At 34.1% G+C, this 18,248-nt stretch overlaps 1 protein-coding gene across 3 annotated transcripts; it reads right to left on the minus strand.

Moving 5' to 3' along the window:
• Window positions 1–7: 7 nt before the first annotated feature.
• LOC108333841 (putative callose synthase 8) lies at window positions 8–18,248 on the minus strand. Of its 3 annotated transcripts, XR_001832617.2 has the most exons (42): window positions 17,660–18,244; window positions 16,500–16,600; window positions 15,952–16,067; window positions 15,759–15,846; window positions 15,550–15,648; window positions 15,312–15,431; window positions 15,027–15,119; window positions 14,852–14,943; window positions 14,463–14,589; window positions 13,997–14,134; window positions 13,839–13,915; window positions 13,576–13,744; window positions 12,506–12,631; window positions 12,301–12,418; window positions 11,472–11,800; window positions 10,979–11,031; window positions 10,811–10,871; window positions 10,636–10,714; window positions 10,510–10,559; window positions 10,191–10,277; window positions 9,976–10,107; window positions 9,802–9,893; window positions 9,645–9,729; window positions 9,385–9,545; window positions 9,167–9,290; window positions 8,976–9,067; window positions 8,729–8,897; window positions 8,417–8,568; window positions 7,991–8,097; window positions 7,788–7,910; window positions 7,637–7,705; window positions 7,352–7,520; window positions 7,155–7,266; window positions 6,176–6,295; window positions 5,957–6,072; window positions 5,514–5,597; window positions 4,697–4,809; window positions 4,380–4,609; window positions 2,974–3,819; window positions 2,682–2,867; window positions 2,105–2,416; window positions 8–1,514 (listed from the first exon to the last, which is right to left on the minus strand). XR_001832617.2 is itself a non-coding variant. In XM_017569300.2 (41 exons), exons 1-41 carry the CDS (start codon window positions 17,910–17,912, stop codon window positions 2,180–2,182), a joined length of 5,895 nt encoding a protein of 1,964 aa, XP_017424789.2. In that variant the 5' UTR covers window positions 17,913–18,243; the 3' UTR covers window positions 1,969–2,179. The 3 variants fall into 3 exon arrangements, 1 of the variants encoding a protein (XP_017424789.2); XM_017569300.2 differs by lacking the exon at window positions 8–1,514 and having other exon boundaries at window positions 1,969–2,416; window positions 17,660–18,243; XR_008246032.1 differs by lacking the exons at window positions 8–1,514; window positions 2,105–2,416 and having other exon boundaries at window positions 2,729–2,867; window positions 2,974–3,075; window positions 3,164–3,819; window positions 17,660–18,248.

Below are 18,248 nucleotides of genomic sequence, written 5' to 3' on the forward strand. Positions count from 1 at the left end.
AGAGAATTGAGAGCTTATTAACCATTTTTGAATGATGCAATATTCAAGATGGCCAAGGGTCTTAGTGCACTTGGTGCCTATCAAAGCAAAAACAGCCACAGATAAAAGAAGTATATTGACAGTGTAAAATGATTACCTGATTCTACTTGTACGCAGTTGAAAAACTTGAATTGAATTAAGTAAGACTGTAGTTTTTCTTATTACACTGTTACAATTTACTACTATATTTATAGAGTACAAAGGTGCATAATACAAAAGGTCAGACATTTCTAAAACCCTAACCTAACATTTGGATTCCCATACATATACATAAATAATGATATTGAAGAAACATTACATTTCAACATTTTCCCTCCCATTGGAACCTATAGACTATATGTATTAAGCTTGGAACATGAATTCTAGGTCCTTTGCGAGTTTTTTATTAGAGTTGATAAACTCAGTAATAAAATCTTTGGACATTAGCTTCTCTTTAACAAAATGACACTCTAAAATTAAGCTCCATTTTAACTTCATTTTTCAAATTCTATACTAGTTTTGAATTCAAATCTATTTCTCCTTTTTGGAGACCACTCTAGGGTTAGCTTGACCTATAATTAAAGGTTTTCAATGATGTATTTTTCAGTTTGAATTTGAGTAATGAAATGCTGCTCAATTGTGTGCACATGCCTCATGTTTGAGCTCACCTTAAAGTAGAATCCTTTCTAGAGTCTCTAGTTTCCTTCTCCATGGGTTGACCTCACCTCTCTCTAGGAAACCTCACCTAAATCAAACCAAAACACTCTCATTTTCCTTCATTTTCTTTGATTTTGCACCACTTTTCATTATGTCTCCATCATATTCCACCATGGACACAAGCAAGCTTGGAGGAAGGCCATCAGGTGCTCTTAAGAGATATTGAGTCAATTCAAGAGGAAAGGTGGTTAGAAGAAACCTAGAAGGTGTATTTTAGCCTTTGGAGACTTAAGAGAATAGTATGACATAAAAATGATAGAGTAACATTACTCAACTCAAAAGTTATTTTATATGGGGAGACATATCTATTTATAAACTAAGAAACCCTAGAGGTGTCTTAAAAAAAGAGATCATTCTACCCATAAGACCACAAGCTTCTAAAATACTTTCCATATGGCATGATCTCTCTCATCATCTCATGTGCGCATAAGGAGACCACTCTTTTAAAAGGCTTGCACACCAAGCTAGAGTAAAAACCCTGGACTTATGTGTCTCCTCAAGGCCCAAAACCCTACATTATAAACCTAAAGTCTAAACACATTACCTAAAGAAAACTTTAGATTACTTGGCCCATTCCCAAAAGAAAACCATATATTATTAAGCCTAAAACCTATTGATGGCCCAAGAGGATAAGTGTTTGGGCCTACCTTCCTAGATTAAGTATATTCTCATGTATGTACTTGGCCATGGCCGAGGGGTTTGTCATCACTTTGGTTATGAAGTGAGCTTTGAGATGATCAATAGTACCGTCAGGACCAACTTTGATAGCAAAAGTATACCTGCGACCAATAACATATTTGTTAGAATGAGTAAGTTCCCAAGTTTCACTATTTGTATAATATCTATATACAAATTAAATTTTGTTTCAATTTGAAAAGGGACAAAGTTGTTTAAGTTTAAAAAAATTAGAACTGAATTGAGACAAAATAAAAATACAAGAATCAAATTGAAACTAAGACAATGAGAGGTAACATGATCGTGTCATATCACATCACATTGTCATTGCCACATGACATAATGTCATTTTGACATGTGACAATTTTTTTAAATTAAAATTAAAAAAATATTTAAGAAAAAAAATCATGACCCTCTTTAATGGTGATAGTACATTACTAATGGAAATGGTCGGATTGCATCAATCAACCAATTTGCGATTTTGAAAAAAAATGGAGACAAGTGGAGTGATTAAACCAATAAGAAAATACAAAGGGATAGACCTAAGCCCATCGCATCTAATAGAAACAGATACTTTTTTTTAATTCCCTTTTCTTTAACTTATTCAACTACACATTGAGAAACAATAGTATCCTTTTTGTACATTAGTGAGTGTGTACTGATATGAAGCAGCTATACATGCTGTAATCATTACCTAGTTCCTAAAATCTTCCTATAGAATATCAAGAATTAATCTTTGACTGTACACAAACAATTACAAGAATCATGGTCAAGTCCTGTGCTTCTTCTTTTTTCCGGATAGAATTGGTTGAATTTGCAAGTGCCTTTTGAATGCCTCATTGAAAAGAAAACGAGCATGGAAGGCTTTAATGATTGGTAGCCATGCCAAAATAGCTATTGGTCCGAAAAGAACTATCCCCATTCCATAATCAAATTCTCTAGCAAGTGCACGTGTGAAGTCCCACAGCCCCGTGTGCTCTATCTTTGGCCTTACAGCTTGAGCAATCTGAACCAACAAAAAACATTTCATGGTCTTAAGTCCAGGGAAAACAGTGCATCAATCAAGGACAAACTTATACATAATTTGTTAGGTAGGTTTAGATCGTTGGTCAATCAGAATTTATGTTTCATAAAGTTGTTTTTTGCTCGTGGATTATCCAGATGAAACTCCAATTCTAATCGGAAAGTTTATGTGACTGCATTTAAGTTTTGCCTGCCAGCAAATTGAAAATGTGACAGTTTAGCTCAAGCAAGTTACTTAAGATTATTACCAGTATCAATCCCCATGCAGTTGGCATGAATGCTAGACAGCAAACGAAAAGGTCCATCAATGACAATTCACATATAATAGAAAGAGTAAAGATGAGGGCAAGAACAGCCAGGAACAAGAATGCTTTGAAAAGTCTGAATCCAAGCTGATAGTTAGCACTGAGTAGTTTCCTTCCCATGTTAACGGCCTGCATGGATGTTTAATTTATGTTATTAACATGCAATTGTACAATTTGGAAGATTTTGCTTACTACATTTCTTAATAGAGTAAGGGAGAGGCAATGAAGAAGTTACCTTCACCAAGAGGAAAATTGCAACAATCACAATCCATGAAAGGACATAAACCAGAAAGTTCTTGCTATGCTGAGAGATGTCTAGATGATAGACCAGACCATACTGATAGATGAAAAAACGGAGAGAAAGCAATATTTCAGTAATCCTAGAAGCAAGACCTGACCAACGAAGATGAGTTTGCTCATCATACCACCAAGAATGCCAACTTTTGTCTTGTTGAATTCCTATACCACCCTGTTGTCTGATCCATTTATTCCACTCTTTCCAGTCATCTACCGTCTTGGTCCAACTGAACCCAGCAGGGTTAAAAAGAAAAGGTGCACATAACCAAGTTAGAGACATGAACCAAATGGCATATGTTATCAACACATATGCCATGTTACTTTGGTAGGACCTCCTGAACATGTTATAAACAATCAACAGCAGCAACAACTCAAATGCCTTAACAAAGTGGCTTCTTGAATACAATCTATAGTTCTCAGTGAAGCTAGCATGGAACACAACTTTACGTCCAGTTGGTCTGTACTTTGCTCCCCCATGCAAAAGCGTTCGTCCATAGTAATGTGTTTTTGTTCCAAGGGCAAAAGTGAAGAAAACAGCAGCCAACTGCAATTGCATGAGTACAAAGTCCTTTAAAGCTGTCAGGAAACCTTTCTCAAGTCCTATTTCCATCACCATTGGCAAGCCTGTCAGAAGTCCAAGTTGTATGAATGACTGGGAGGCAAGAGCTGTTTCTAAGGATTGCACATTCTTGAGTCGAGCCTCAACGATAAGTGCTCTTTCCAACCCACTAAGCACCAGGTATAGCTGTCCGTAGAGAAATACATAGATTCCTATCACTGAAATCTGTGGAGTTATACAATAAAAATTTAGATTAGTCAAACCAGATGGCACTGTCATTTGCTATATATAAAGCATCAGACAAGCGGATGCTAGTTTAGAATTTCGGAAATGTCCTATCAATTATTTCTTCGTGTGATACTTTGTGTTTATCTAAGCTGTAATGCTAGACCCTTCCCCCCAAACTATCATATACAAAACCACATTTGCATGCATTAGCCTTAGTGAGCTTAAAGTTTTTGCTTTATAAAGAGTGTGTTGGTTCACCGGAGAGACACAAACACCAATGACATATGAGCCCAAACATATAAGGGATTGACTCTACCCAAAACCTTAAGGCAATGGGTTAATGAGTCTTTCACCTTTATATAATGTTCTACTTTCTCATTTCTATCTAATGTGGAATTTGGACTCACACTTGGATTCCCAACATAATGACTTGTTATGAATTCCAATACTTCATGACTTGTAGAGAAAGGTGAAATAGATAAACAATAATAGGATATGTGAACATTATGTTTGAATTAAAAGAGTGTAAAATGAATTTGATGGTTCAATAAAATTACCAAGCTGCTGAAGTAAAATCCAATTGTTGTGAAATAGCACGACAGCATCCGGAAAAAATCGAATTGCCTACCAAGGCGGAATATGTCACGGCTTATAGTTTGCTCACAGTTTCCATTTGCTACCTTAGCTTCAAATTTTGAGATTTGGTTAAGAGCTACATCACGACCTTTGCCAATTTGCAAGTATTCATGATAGGAAATACATCCTCGTCTTAATGTTGAATTAAATCCTGCATGACAAAAACACATTTTTACTTGTCTCCATTATTAAGAACAATATTTTGTCAGAATATAGTTTTGAACTCATCAATTCCTACCAGCAAAAACATCCTCACTCAAGTTAATTGTTTTAGATGCTTTGCTTATTCCTCCTCTTGTGATATGAAAAATCCTATCAAATACATCTGGATGGCCATAGTGGAACCGCACCCTGAGTGAGATAAGAGTTAGAAAAACATGATTAAAAAATTTGTGATGTGATGAGATGAAAGTAGTAATTAGAGGAGTTAGAGCCTTTTGAGACCTGAACAGAACAAAAAGGAAAAGCAGAATGAGGCAAAATGATTTATCATATTTCACATATTTATACATGCAAGAAAATTCTACTTTACTGATACAGGTATACTACTTTAAGAAAATAAGGATATCCTTTAGTTTATTAAAGAGAAACTAGAGTATGAAATCGTCCTTGAAAAACTTTCATTGAGTATTATGAAGTAAAAAAAAATCACTCTTGATTGCAAAACGCCAAATTTTTGCTTGCCTTGCATCACAAGTACAAAAATTACTACTGCATGTGTATACAACTATAAAAACAAATCAAGTATATAAAATCATCAATTTCAAATTATTGTATGTTTGGTAGATTACTTGGACACTTAAATGAACTTTTCCTATTTTAGAGTATCTCTAACGAGAGAGCTCTTATAAGGGTTTTATATTTAAAACATTATTTTCATATAGGATATACAAATATGAGTTCCCTAAAAAAGTTCCTTATATAAGTAACTTTTCAATTTTAAGGAACTCACATTTTTGGAGTTCATATTCAAATAATTTTTTTTAATAAAGAAATGTTGTAAGAAATACTTTTAGATGCTCTCATTTTTTAAAGAACGTTTTATATTTATTTACCTGAGAGGATTAGCCAGAAGCCTTTGACCAATAGTGACAAAGCTAGTCTCTTGATATGACATGAACCAAGCCAGAGAAGACACACTGAAGTTAAAACACAGACAAATCCTATTAGTATATTGATTAACTTACTAATATTAATGCAAAAGACATTTATGGGTAAGGGGAAAAAGCAAGTAGAACAAAATGTGAGTGTAAAATAAGACATTTGGTTTCAAATTATCCTCTGGCAACACGTTTATATTTTATTCTGGAGACATTTGATTTTATAAGTTTCTCATATTATGGTATCATGAAATGCTGTCTTATACTTAGGACCACCCATGTTTATGCATTCTAGGAACATGTGATCAACATTGTGCATAATGTGAATATGTATATTTTTCTAATGAAAGGAACCTTGTTGAATTTCCCTTATTATGTATGAGATACAGAGGACTGACCTTCCTGTGAAAATGTGTTCCCTTAAGCCAAGTATTGTAGGAGGACGCCTTCCTTGGCGCCGAAGAAATTCTTGGAGAAGGTTTCTCATCTTCAGAGCTTCTTCCAAGTAATTATCCTGGAAAATCAGATACTCGTGAGAACATTGAAATGAACAAGTTTTATAATATAATGATAGAAAATAGTTAATTTGTTAGAAAGTAAACAAAAATTTGGCCTACTTGGTTCATATCAATTGTTTGGAGTGCTTCACCACGAGTGAATATTATTGCATTGTTTTGGTTTTCAGGCTTCCCTTCTCCAAGATGCGGTGTCCCTGGTAGTTTAATCTGATATATTGTCTATAAAAGAACCAACAGTTTTATCATGTCAATAATGATGCATCTGAATTGTTACATGGCTTATATGTGTAATAATAACATTAAAGATTTGAACTGTATCAAAAAAATTATCTGATTTGATAAAATATTTCTGAGTTTAACTTTAAAGAAATATACTAGTTTTGAGCCTTGGCCTTATAAAATTGCACTTTTAGGGTAGTTGTACTCTTGTTATGACATCAAAGTTTGCTAAAATAAACTGTGAGGAGGATGTTCACTCCAATCTCATTCTCTCAATCTTATCACTGAAAATATTGTAGTGTTTTTTTGTAAAGGGTAACAATTTATCTTCTCTAAGAATAATATTGGTACATATAGTTTGGAATTTGCCTTAGTTACATTTGATCCTCCCACATGGAATCTAAGCAATGTGAGTTTTTACCAAATATTTTTCAATACTTTCGAATTTACTGTAATGCGTTTAGCAGAACTCCTTAGTTTTTCTTTGGGTTTGAAATATACTAAAATGAAATCATGAATAATGCTTGGCATCACTAATGTTATTAAATTACAAGATTTTGGGCTCAGGAAACTATAAGAAAAAGAGCAAGCACAATAAAAGTAAAAGGCTACTAAGACTTTTATGGCAACAAACAAAGCAAACATCCATGAAATACTGAACATGACTTGTATTGGGACAATCCATGACTCAAAAATGTTATCAGTTTTGATGACAATTGCTTCAATGAAAAATGAAGTGAATATACGAACATTAGCTTCCAACATATAAATTGAGGGATTCGTTTTAAGTTTTTATTTTTTATGAAGAGGTCTATTTCAAGCAATGTGATTGTGGTTAGTCACGATGTAGAAAAAATACCTGTTCAAAACCATTCACAACTTTAACCAGTTTAGATGAATATACTTTGTGAGGCCTACCCTGCACTATCTCTTCCTTTTCCTCAACATAGGCAACACGAAGAGATGGATACCTGCAGGTAACACACGCAAGGTTTATTGTCTGCTTATTTCACAGCAAGATGAAAGTCATCTTTCTCTTTGCTTGAAAAAGGTTACCTTGTCATCAAGTCGATCATATCTTGATAACGTGGATCATTCATAGCCTTTTGTGATGCAAATGATTGACAGGAAATAACATAGGTGTATTTCATGTCTGCTAGTGCTTCTAGACGAGCAAACAATGCACGGTTACCTCTTTCAGCAGTCTCATAACCCTCAAGAATATCTGCTTCAACAGAAACAGACATGAAATTATTTTATTATGTTGATTTTTTTTCCCTACATTTCTTTCCACTATAGCTAAATACTGATGTATAATGTTACTTATACTTGGTCACAGACCTTCTTCTTCAGCCATGTCAAGAAATGCTTGTAATTTTAAGGCTTCTCTGTAGTACATCATTCCTCTAACTGTTAAAAATAAGATTGCAATGATCACAGAATGACTTATAATTGAATGAATATCCAAACGAAAATGGCAAGAAAACTGAACCTGTTCTGCTTAGCGTCTGGCCACGGAATGAAGCCCACAGTCGAAGATCTTCTACTTTGTGTTCATCTTCTAAACTTCGTCGGTTTTCACAACCCATGCGTTCCAAAAAATTTGTCCATTCATCTATTGAAATTGTGGTAACAATCTATGAGATGAATTCAAATAGAATGTTTAAGATACAGATAATTTCATATGTAAAGAACCTGGATATATCTTTTGCATGTAGAAGATGATGGAGTCCTCCTCTTTATCTGAACCAAGCTCCTTAACCGAAAAATTAATGTCCTCAATGTAATGTGGAGTTATAACACTGCCAATCACGTTGTGTATCAGATGGTTTTGTTATTGAACTACAGAACTATAACAATTTTCCCAATCCTTTTTTACTAGTTTTTAAGTCATTATGTTATTTATCTCTGAAAGGGTTGTTTCTTAGTTTGATGTGCCTGTCACCGAATAAAGAAATTTTCATTACTGTCTTTTATGATTGATGAATGTTTGATAATAAAGTCGGTGTGGCTCAGATTAAATATTAAGGGAGAAGTGTTATGAATTTCTCTACAAGAACATAATGTACAATTTATTGTCAACCTATAGAAGGAAATGCAATGCTGGACATATGTAATTACCAGAATGGCATCATATTGTGAACTTTTGGAGCATCAGGCATATCTGTGAACAGGGAAGTAGCAAAGAATGATATGCGTCTTCGAGCATCTAAGTTTGCAGGCACATCCATTGCTGTTTCTTTGACCGTAAGCAACAAATGAAAACGCTTGATCTGGCATGAACAGGTTGATTATATCAGCATAACAAGAGGTTATTTCTTTCTCATTACTATGTATGTGTGCCAGTATTTTTATGTGAAGTAGTGAGTATAATAAGTAGTCCCTGATGAAAAGAGAATGTCAAGAAAACGTCATAGGGGTAATAAGGATCACCTTTTCCATCATAGGACCATTTTCTGGCAATGGAAATTGGATAGAATTCTCATTGGAAAATGGATAAAAATCCCTATTCATTTCCACGGTGTCAAATAGTTGATCATCATTTCTAAAATAGACAAAGCCACACTCATTTTGTTCGGGAAAGTGGAGCATATCCAATATTCTGTACAGATTTAGTAAGTAATTAGAAGCTGAATCATAGTAAAATATTAAAGGACAACAGATTGTTAAGCAACAATACCTGGAATCAACCATCATATCATTTGCCACCAATTCAAATATATCTAGCAGGGCTTTCACAACTTTGTGCTGATTGTCTTTTTCTCCTTCCATCTTATGGAATTTATATCAGTGTTACTAGGACTCAAAGTTACCGGTCATGCAAATTTGTTAACATACTTAACCTTTAGTTTAGGTCTAGGAAACAATTACCAGAAATTCAGCTAGCTCAACAACTTTAGCATGTAGGGCTGGGATAACTTTCATGTTAAAGTTCTGTAGAAGAGTTGTTTCTTGGATACTCTTTTCAATTTCGCTTAGTATATCACATATGATCCTATATATCCATAAATAGGATCAGATTAAACAGAAAACTGCAGGAGTTCAATAAGGAAGATTGAAATCCAGATAAACATTCTATTTCTTTTTACCTTTTCTCCATGCTACCCTCAACCAGAATTTCAAGAACATATTTTAGAGACTGATAACACTCTCTTACAGCATAAAACATGTATTTGTCTTTTGTGATTTTCTTCACAAGAATCTCTTCCTTTCCCTCAAAATCTTTAGCAATGGTCAAAGCTGTAGAAAACTAGAATATATACAACAGGAGTTCATTAATGAATAAGAAGATGTACAGTACTAATTCTACAACTGTAATCTCATACTATTTTGGTTAAAAGTACATTACCTTATTTGCCAGGAGGAAAACAGGCCAACGAACCTTGGAAGAAAACAATTCAGAAGACACAGGCATCATCATCAAATCCATCTCTCTGTTGATAACAATTCATTGTCAGGTGCCTGAATAAGACATAGCAGTGCAGGAAAGTTACAACAAACAACACCTGTTACTGATCAAATCTTCAAGACGTAGTTGATTTACTATTTGATTCCATACTACAACAAATTTGGCAGTGGCATTTTTTTCATCCGGTAACTGCAACAAAAATTAGTGGTCAACATAAGAGAACAGATACACCGAAATAATCTTATCCTAAGATTGCTAATTTAGAACACACCTTCTGAAATATATTGCTGAGGAGACCTTTCCGTTTCTTTTTACCACGTTTGGAAGATGGTGGGATCAGACAGACGTTGAATGCTGAAGGTAAGGAGTCAAATCTACTTCTCAGCATTCCGAGTGTTCTTATCTATTTTCAAATAAGAAATATAAGATGACCATTTCGACTCTGTCGGAAAAGAAAGAAACAAGCAAATAAAAAGCAGTGCTTACCTCACCAAGGTGATGCAAAATGCCATAAAGTCCACCAATTATTGTACAGAAAACAGAATACCAAATTTGTGTGTCCATAAAATATACCTTTAATAAACAAAAACGTTGTTAACAATTCATCAATACGGTTTTCTTAAACGAGAGAATCATTACTTGAAGGAATTTTATCTAAACATATAATGACTGATGGAGCAGTACATCGACAAAGATTTATACTTCAATCAGTAGAACATGTTTTCCACCAAAGGTAAGTTTTAAACTGATGATTTGAAGTTAAAAGCAAAGAAGTCTACGTGTCAGAGTAGTGATTCCAACTCACAATTACTACAGGGCTCCATACAGCTACAATTGCACCAGCATTGCTCTTGACTGCAACACATCCAAACTGTTATCAGAAACATTAACTGATCCCTTGTGCAATGAAAACAATTAGAAATGCACATACCTTTTGGAAAAAGCTCATGCCATTCATAATGTACCCCAATTTTCATAATCTGTCTTGTAGGTGCTATGAGTGGTTTTATCTGCATGCATTGATATTGCATTAGTCACTAAGAGTAAGTTGCTAAATAATAAAACCAAATTCATGTGATCGCATAATCGTGTTCTGTTATTATCACCTCAAAGCTGTAGCTAAACAAAAATTTACACGATAACACCAATATCCAGAATAGTGTGTACCTGTATTGGAAAAGAAAATCAACGTATTTATATAAAATATAAATTAAGATAGATATACCAAAGTAACTAAATGTAAATAATCAGAACAAGCCAGCAAGGTAATGTACTTTAAAACTGAAACCTGGTCTTCTTGCATCCCTCGACCAACATAGATTCTAGGCTGTATGATAAACAAATGGTGACACTTAAGTTACAACATGTATGAAATGAATGAACATTGCAGTCAATTTACGTGCACATATAATCACTGGAAAATAATTTATACTTGTGAATTCTTGAGCTGACTGACGGGTGATGGAAAATGAACACATCAAATAGATGTAGTCCTTCCCAATGAAGGAACAGAAAGAATAAAAAATTCATTGCTCTAAAAGATTATGTATGTAGAGTGGTGATATTACTAAAATGATGTTAAAAAAAATCGCGTTTTTGGGTACATGAACTTATTAAAACAAGAAACAGACAAAAGTAGAGACTGAAATGATTATTAAGATCTGGAGTGTAATTGTATCAGAAGTTCACTAAATCGCAAATTGGTCTAGCAATTCTGCAAATTTAACATGCTGTTGGAAAATATAGTAACATATAAGACGAGTTTACCTGAGTCCACCAAGACAAAAGTCTGCATATCTTGTAATTAGAGACCTCAATATACTTGGCAACAGCAGGGACAAAAAATAACACAACTTCAACTGCATTAGTTGTCAGGTATATTGCCGCTGCAACCATATAGGAAGTAAAGCACCATTCCTCAATCAAACTTCCATACTTGGTGGAATAGCAAGTATATTTTCTTCTCGAATTAGCATAGCATACAGGAAGGACAATAGTCCATATAATTGCTAAGACCAGCTTCATCACTAGTTTCACCTTTTGAGAATATTCCATCGTATGTCTTGCTTTCCACAAAAGGGCAATGTCTAAAATTGCTGTGACAAAAACATGGAAACTTTATTATCATGATTATATGAGACGAAGAACAAGGGGCACACTGTCCATATATAATTTCAAGAATGTTATTAGGAAAATTGAAAAACAAAAGGCTAAACTATACTTTTGGTCCTTCAACTTATTTTCTATGTTGAATTTGGTCCCTTAACTTCTAAAATTTTCATTGTAGTCCTTTAAGCTTTTAAAATGACTTATTTTAATCCTTTCCATCATAATGAAAAAGGTAAAAGTAGGAAACTTCTATAAGAGTGTGAAGAGTTAATTTGAGAGTTATCACCACAGCTTAATAAGTCTTATAGGAGAAGGTTTGTAATTTTGTCTTGAAAAATTATAATAATTTTACTTCTGTTAAGTATTTTTGAATGCATCCTTGAGGTGCCGTAGTAACATTGATACCGTAGTAACAAGTTTACTTCTATATGTTTCATCCCATTAAACAAACTCCAATGCCAATTAATGATATAAAAGAGAACCATACCTTGAATAAGTTTTAGAGCTGAAGAGGTGATGAAGATGCTAATTATATCCTCGAATACTATTGCATCAAACAACTGTAGTAGAGATCCCAAGTCATGACAAGCCATGATTATTATGGCCTAAGAACCAACACAAGTCAAATTTCAAGATTATATATTATAAGTGGCTGAAATTTGTATATTATCAGCACTGGATTTTGAGTAAACCTGAAGGGATAGAATATAAAAGCTCCACATTCTATCAAAGCTTCTAAAAATTTGCCAGAATGAACGAATCTCTACAAAATTGGTCTTCCCCAGCCATTGTGGTTCATGGATTTCCTCTGTTTTATCCTATGCAAGGGAAACAAATAAAAACCGGTATATTATTCAGTATAGAATGGTATTGTCTTACAAGAGAAATTGAATAACTGGGTTAACATTTAATTTGTCAAATGGGAGTTCAAAAGACTCAATTCTTGATAGTTGTATCTAACTCTATGGTAGATGTACACAACCGCCTTACCCTCACATGCAAAGAGGCTGTTTTAAGATTTCAACCTGTGTGACCTAGAGGTCACAATGCTTAAGCAACTTTATTCTTGAACCCTGGCTTAGTCTTTAGTTGTACCAAATGCATTTCTTTTACCAATACATTATATGGCTATAAATTCAAAGAAAAATATCCCTACCTATCTTTTGGGTAATAGAAACAATGAATGAACTTCCTCTAGCACATGACTCCAAAGGAAATAGGATGTAATGGAAGTCCAACATCTTTATTGATAAACATAAAGATTTTGAATCATCCTCCGAATTAAATAATGGTATGGAATTTTTATTCATAGGTTAGAAGGTTAAACCAATGTATGGAACAAGATAGACAACCATCTTTGAAGCCAGAGAGTACTATATAGACTTTTGGTCATGCCAGAGAAAAATAACCACTGTCTTATATGATAGTTCAAGAAAAGGAAACATCATTGGAGTTAGCACTAACTTAACTAAGAAGTCACTTGAGATAGAATTTCTGAAGCAAATTTCACTTCATTCAAAAGTAAATAAGCAGAAGTATCTATGATATGTCTATACGAGCCCCAAGTTGTGAGTACTGTATATATATATATATATATATATATATATATATATATATATATATATAATGATGAGTAACAACATATGATGAAGAAACATAAAATTCAGATGTCATTTGAAATTTCATATAGCTTTAGTTTAATGGTTCAAAATCACTAAATACAAAATCTGAAGTATAATGCATTTGATAATCTCAGAATCACCTCTGGTTCTTCTTCATCCCTCTTTTCTCTCTTTTTCTTTCCTTTTGTTTTACCAGGTGACCTATTAGGATCATTCTTGACATCTGCTTTTGGTTTAGTTCTAAGTTTCACAAAGAAAAAGTCATGATCTAGACGCATGGGCCAACCAATTTTGAAACAATCAGGAGACCTGCATATATCGAACAACAGTAAGGAACTGATGATATGGAATGAAAGGAAAATGAAAACAACTGGAGAAATCTTAGTCTAAATGTAATGCTGACCAGAAATACTCATTCAGATCATCATAGTTTCTCCATATAGAATGATCAGCTGCCCCTCCATTGCTATTGTGTACTTCCTTTTTATTGAAAATAAATTAGTTATATTGAAGAAGAGGATCCAAACCCAAAGAAGGAATAGATTAGATATCAGATGGTACCTTTCTTATGACAGTGTATATTGGTGTGACAACATTGTTAAGGAAAGACTCTGGTTCTCCTCCATATGCAGGCATGACCTTTTCCCATGTCGTTAAGCTAATAGCACCACTTAAAATACCGTGCAATTCATATGCCATCTTCAGAACTCACAAAAGAAGGACCAAAATAAATTAGAGAATAATCATATGATGTGAGATTGTTAGAAATTTCAATCAGTGAAGAAAATAGTTGTGTTCATGAGTGCATTATATAACTTCATCATGCATGCCAACTCAGTTTTCTGTGATAAAAGAATAACAAAGCTATAAAGTTACTAAGATTTCTATGAACTAAATTTCGTTGCACACCCTTTGCTCATGTAGTATCACACAAAAACAAAAGATATTTCCATAAACCAATAGAAACTTGTGAAGTCTAACACTTTTTTAGGAAAGGAAAATATAAATTTGTTGAGTTTCAACGTACATGATGAAAAATATAGCAGAGACATTCTGGCATGAATCGCAAATTAGCTGCCTCCCCCCATATGAGCAGGTAAAGCCCAATGTACAAAATTTTATATTGCTGGGCTTCCTGTTTCACAAAAGGTAAACTGCAATACAAGCAACACGTAAAACAGAAGTTCGGAAAACAGAAATAATGTAGAAACAAAACAGATTATGGTTCAAATAAAACAAATAAAACAGTAGAAAGCTTGAAGAATGAAGAATGTTCAACAAAATGACAAATCATCACTATCATCATAATCCAGATTCAGAGAAAAAGAGAAAGGTAACACCCTATATTATATCAGAAGAACAATACAGTATAAAATATTGAAATTATTTACAACAGAATTACATCAATAAACATACCGGATATTGCTTTTCCTCTCTAAAAACTTACACCAGTTGGTATAGTTTTTGAAAAACTTTCTCATCAGTTCATCCACACCTCCTTCCCCTAACTGATTTATAAAAAGGATGATATAGCTTATATTGTCATTATCATAAAGTAAAATAAAACATACATGTTCAAAAGCAAATGCACCTTCAAAACAGATGTCTGGTTGTGAGTTTGACGAGTCTGCATGTTGGATAGGAGTAGAATAAGATGTTCCCTTTGGTTGGCAACATTGGCTTCCTAAAGTCAAGCACACATATAGAGTGAAAAATAATGAAAGACTAGAAAGAGCAATGATGATCATACATTACTATATGAGGTCCTCAACAAAACTGAACAAAATGGGGAGTAATTTCATTTTTTATGCAACAATCAAAGTTATACAGAAGTGAAAAGGAATTCTTTTATTCCAATTTAACTAGGAAAAGTGACCTGAAATCCAAAACAATGCTGAAGAAAATCAAATAGATCCACAAAGGCTCCGTGCTTCTTGAAATCTTGGGCTGGGGGTAAACCACGAACGTTGCGAATAACTGCAATGGCAGCCTTAATCTGTATCAATTTTGTTAGTACAAAACTCAGTCCATCATCTTGCAATTGACTCTTCTGTTGCTTCGACATAAGACACGAATGAAATGAGAAAATGTGAATCATTCAAGAAATGACAGACCTCAGGTTGCTGCATAATGGCATGCTGAATGCCTCCTTGCTCAAGTGGAAGAATGTTAAATTCAGTTTTTCTATGGATTGCATTTCCTTGAATAAGTGCCTATATTAGAATATGTGAGAAACTCTATGGAAAAGAAATCCATGGTAAATTTATATTATGCTTATTTCTGACTAAGCAGATCATGAAATTACTAGGAAAGGGAAGATCACCTGAGAAGCAGCTGGATCTGTGACTGTCTTTAGCACCTCAAACAGAACAGAAGCAATATCTCGTGCATTTATCAATTTCTGTCTTCGACTGTTTGAATATATCATCATATGAGTTGGTTTAAGTTAAGGTGTTTGCAAAAAAAATTTTAAATGGGAAAATGAGGTAATTAAAAGTTTAAGCATGCTTAGTTACCTTTGTTCTAGATCGAATGCTTTATCATGTCTGATATAATAATCCCTGTAGGCACGGTAAACACTCTTAAGTTCACGAATATCACTTGTTCCCCTCTTTTTTGTAGCGTGCTCATCCTGTATGTCACAATTGACAAAAGAACATGCAATGCTTAACTTCCCTAACCTTATAAGCAAAACCATGCATCAAGTATTAATCTTTTACCATTACGGTAGAAATACTATAGATTTTCTGATAGAGAAAATATAGATAGAGACTAACTGAAAACTTTTTATCTCATGATTTTCTTACGTATGTAGATAAGTCACAACACCAAAGCTCAAACAGATCACGACTTAAAATTTTAGTGGCTTTTTTTCTTTCTGAAAGAGAGACCATTCTTACTTTTACATTCATTTACTGCTACACTCGATCTTGTTGTAGACTTGTGATATTAGGCAATAAAATCCGTTGAATTCATATTCACGTTGAAATGGATAAAAATTGAAAAGGAGTTCGTCAATGCAGGAAAATTGCTCTTGAAAGTGAGTTTCAGCATTCTTGTTTACCTGTTCAAGTCTGTGAAGTAGTGAAGTTTTGAATTGTCTAACACCCCTTCCACTAGAATTTTTGTCCAAGTTGTGTGCAATCACAAAGGCATGAACACGGCCTGCAAAATTTGGTTTACTGGGACAATGTGAAATGCATATATTGATGATCATCAACGGAGAATCTCATTTTGGTCAAGTAAAAGACTACCTACAACACAGAAATATATAAAATTCTAGTTGAAAGCCTTCGTGGCTTTATGGCTTACAATCAAAGTGAAATCCAACACCTAAAAATTGCACTGCCCATGGTACAACTGTTTACCAATTGTAGAATGATTTAAACAAGATAGCAATATCAGGAAATTGAACAGTACGGATAATTCTCCTCTCCTTATTTGGTGTGTAAGCTTTTATTGAGATAATTTGCGCTTTTAGTGCAGTTTCTGGATTGAGATTAAGGTATTTAAATTGGATAGATACTTTGCGCTGTTAGTGCAGTTTCAAACTTATATTTACTTGGTTAAATATAACCACAGTTAGTAAAAATACATATCAGTGGAAAATTGATTAAATCATCACCATTATGTAACACCAAATTTAACTTACACAACAACCACTGACAATTGTAGTTTCTGTGGCTGTGGCCTTCTAGTCCTAGACACTTTGTCCCAGTAACCAATCATCACTTCTTTCAAAGGAGATTAAAAATCCCACTTTATGCACTCTCCTTTACATAATAATTCTTCAATCTAGACATCCCAAGATATAAAATCAAACAAAAAAGTATAAATTCAAAGGTTAAATATGTGTTGGCCACTTAGAATATCACTGGTGCTTATTTTAATTCACAGCTTCTAAAATTAAATGTTCCTGTCTCTGTATTTTTCAAATACCAAAGTTCAGCTCCTAAAGTTGACACTTTTCCTCCTATAGACTCTAGAGAGGGATTACAATCACATCATTATGTTTTAAAAATGAATAAGTTTTTCATGGAGATAAAATAAAGAATTGTGTTTTTTAAGTATAAAAACATTGTCAATCCAAGTTCATACATTTCAGAAAAGAAAATCAGTTGCAGGACCTCCAATTATGCACCAATTTCAGAAGAACCTGAATTTCACAGAACCAACAAACAGATGAAGAAAGAGAAACCAACGAAGAGACCCAGACAAACTCACAAAGATATGCAACACGAGGCTCCTCCTTTCCAAGCAAGTTGGCCACTCGAAGGAACCTTTGAATTTCAGAAGCAAAAACTGTTGGCAACCTTTCACTGTCAAAGGGTTCTGGAGCATATTCCTGGTTGTTGCTGCCATTGGTAATGGCCAAAGTGACATGGGGTGCCTCAGATGTCGATGCTGATGCTGTTGATGTCTCTCCTCGCTCGAAATAGATGCCTTCAATGGGTTCTGCGGGCACAATCTCTGACATTGCTCTGAACTAAGAAACCAGCAAAAGGGTTATGACACGCATGCATGGTATATATGTTGAATCTTCTCCATAGTGTTTGCTTAGTGAGGTAAGCTTTGGTGCACTTTGCTTTGTGGACTAATTGGAAAGTTGAATGCATTCTTTTACTTTTTCTTTTGGAGCTGTTTCTGATTTTGTTTTAGCTTTAGAGTGTGTATGTGCGCTTTGCTTTGTGCACTGATTGCAAAGCTTAATGCCTTCTTTTGCTTTTGCTTTTGGAGCTGTTTTTGTTTTGGCTGTAGCATTCTTTCCCTCTAAGAAGAGAAGGAGGGAAAAAACATAAACAAAGACACGTGT

Source organism: Vigna angularis, chromosome 11 (genome assembly GCF_016808095.1).
Source record: "Vigna angularis cultivar LongXiaoDou No.4 chromosome 11, ASM1680809v1, whole genome shotgun sequence".
NCBI lineage: Eukaryota > Viridiplantae > Streptophyta > Magnoliopsida > Fabales > Fabaceae > Vigna > Vigna angularis.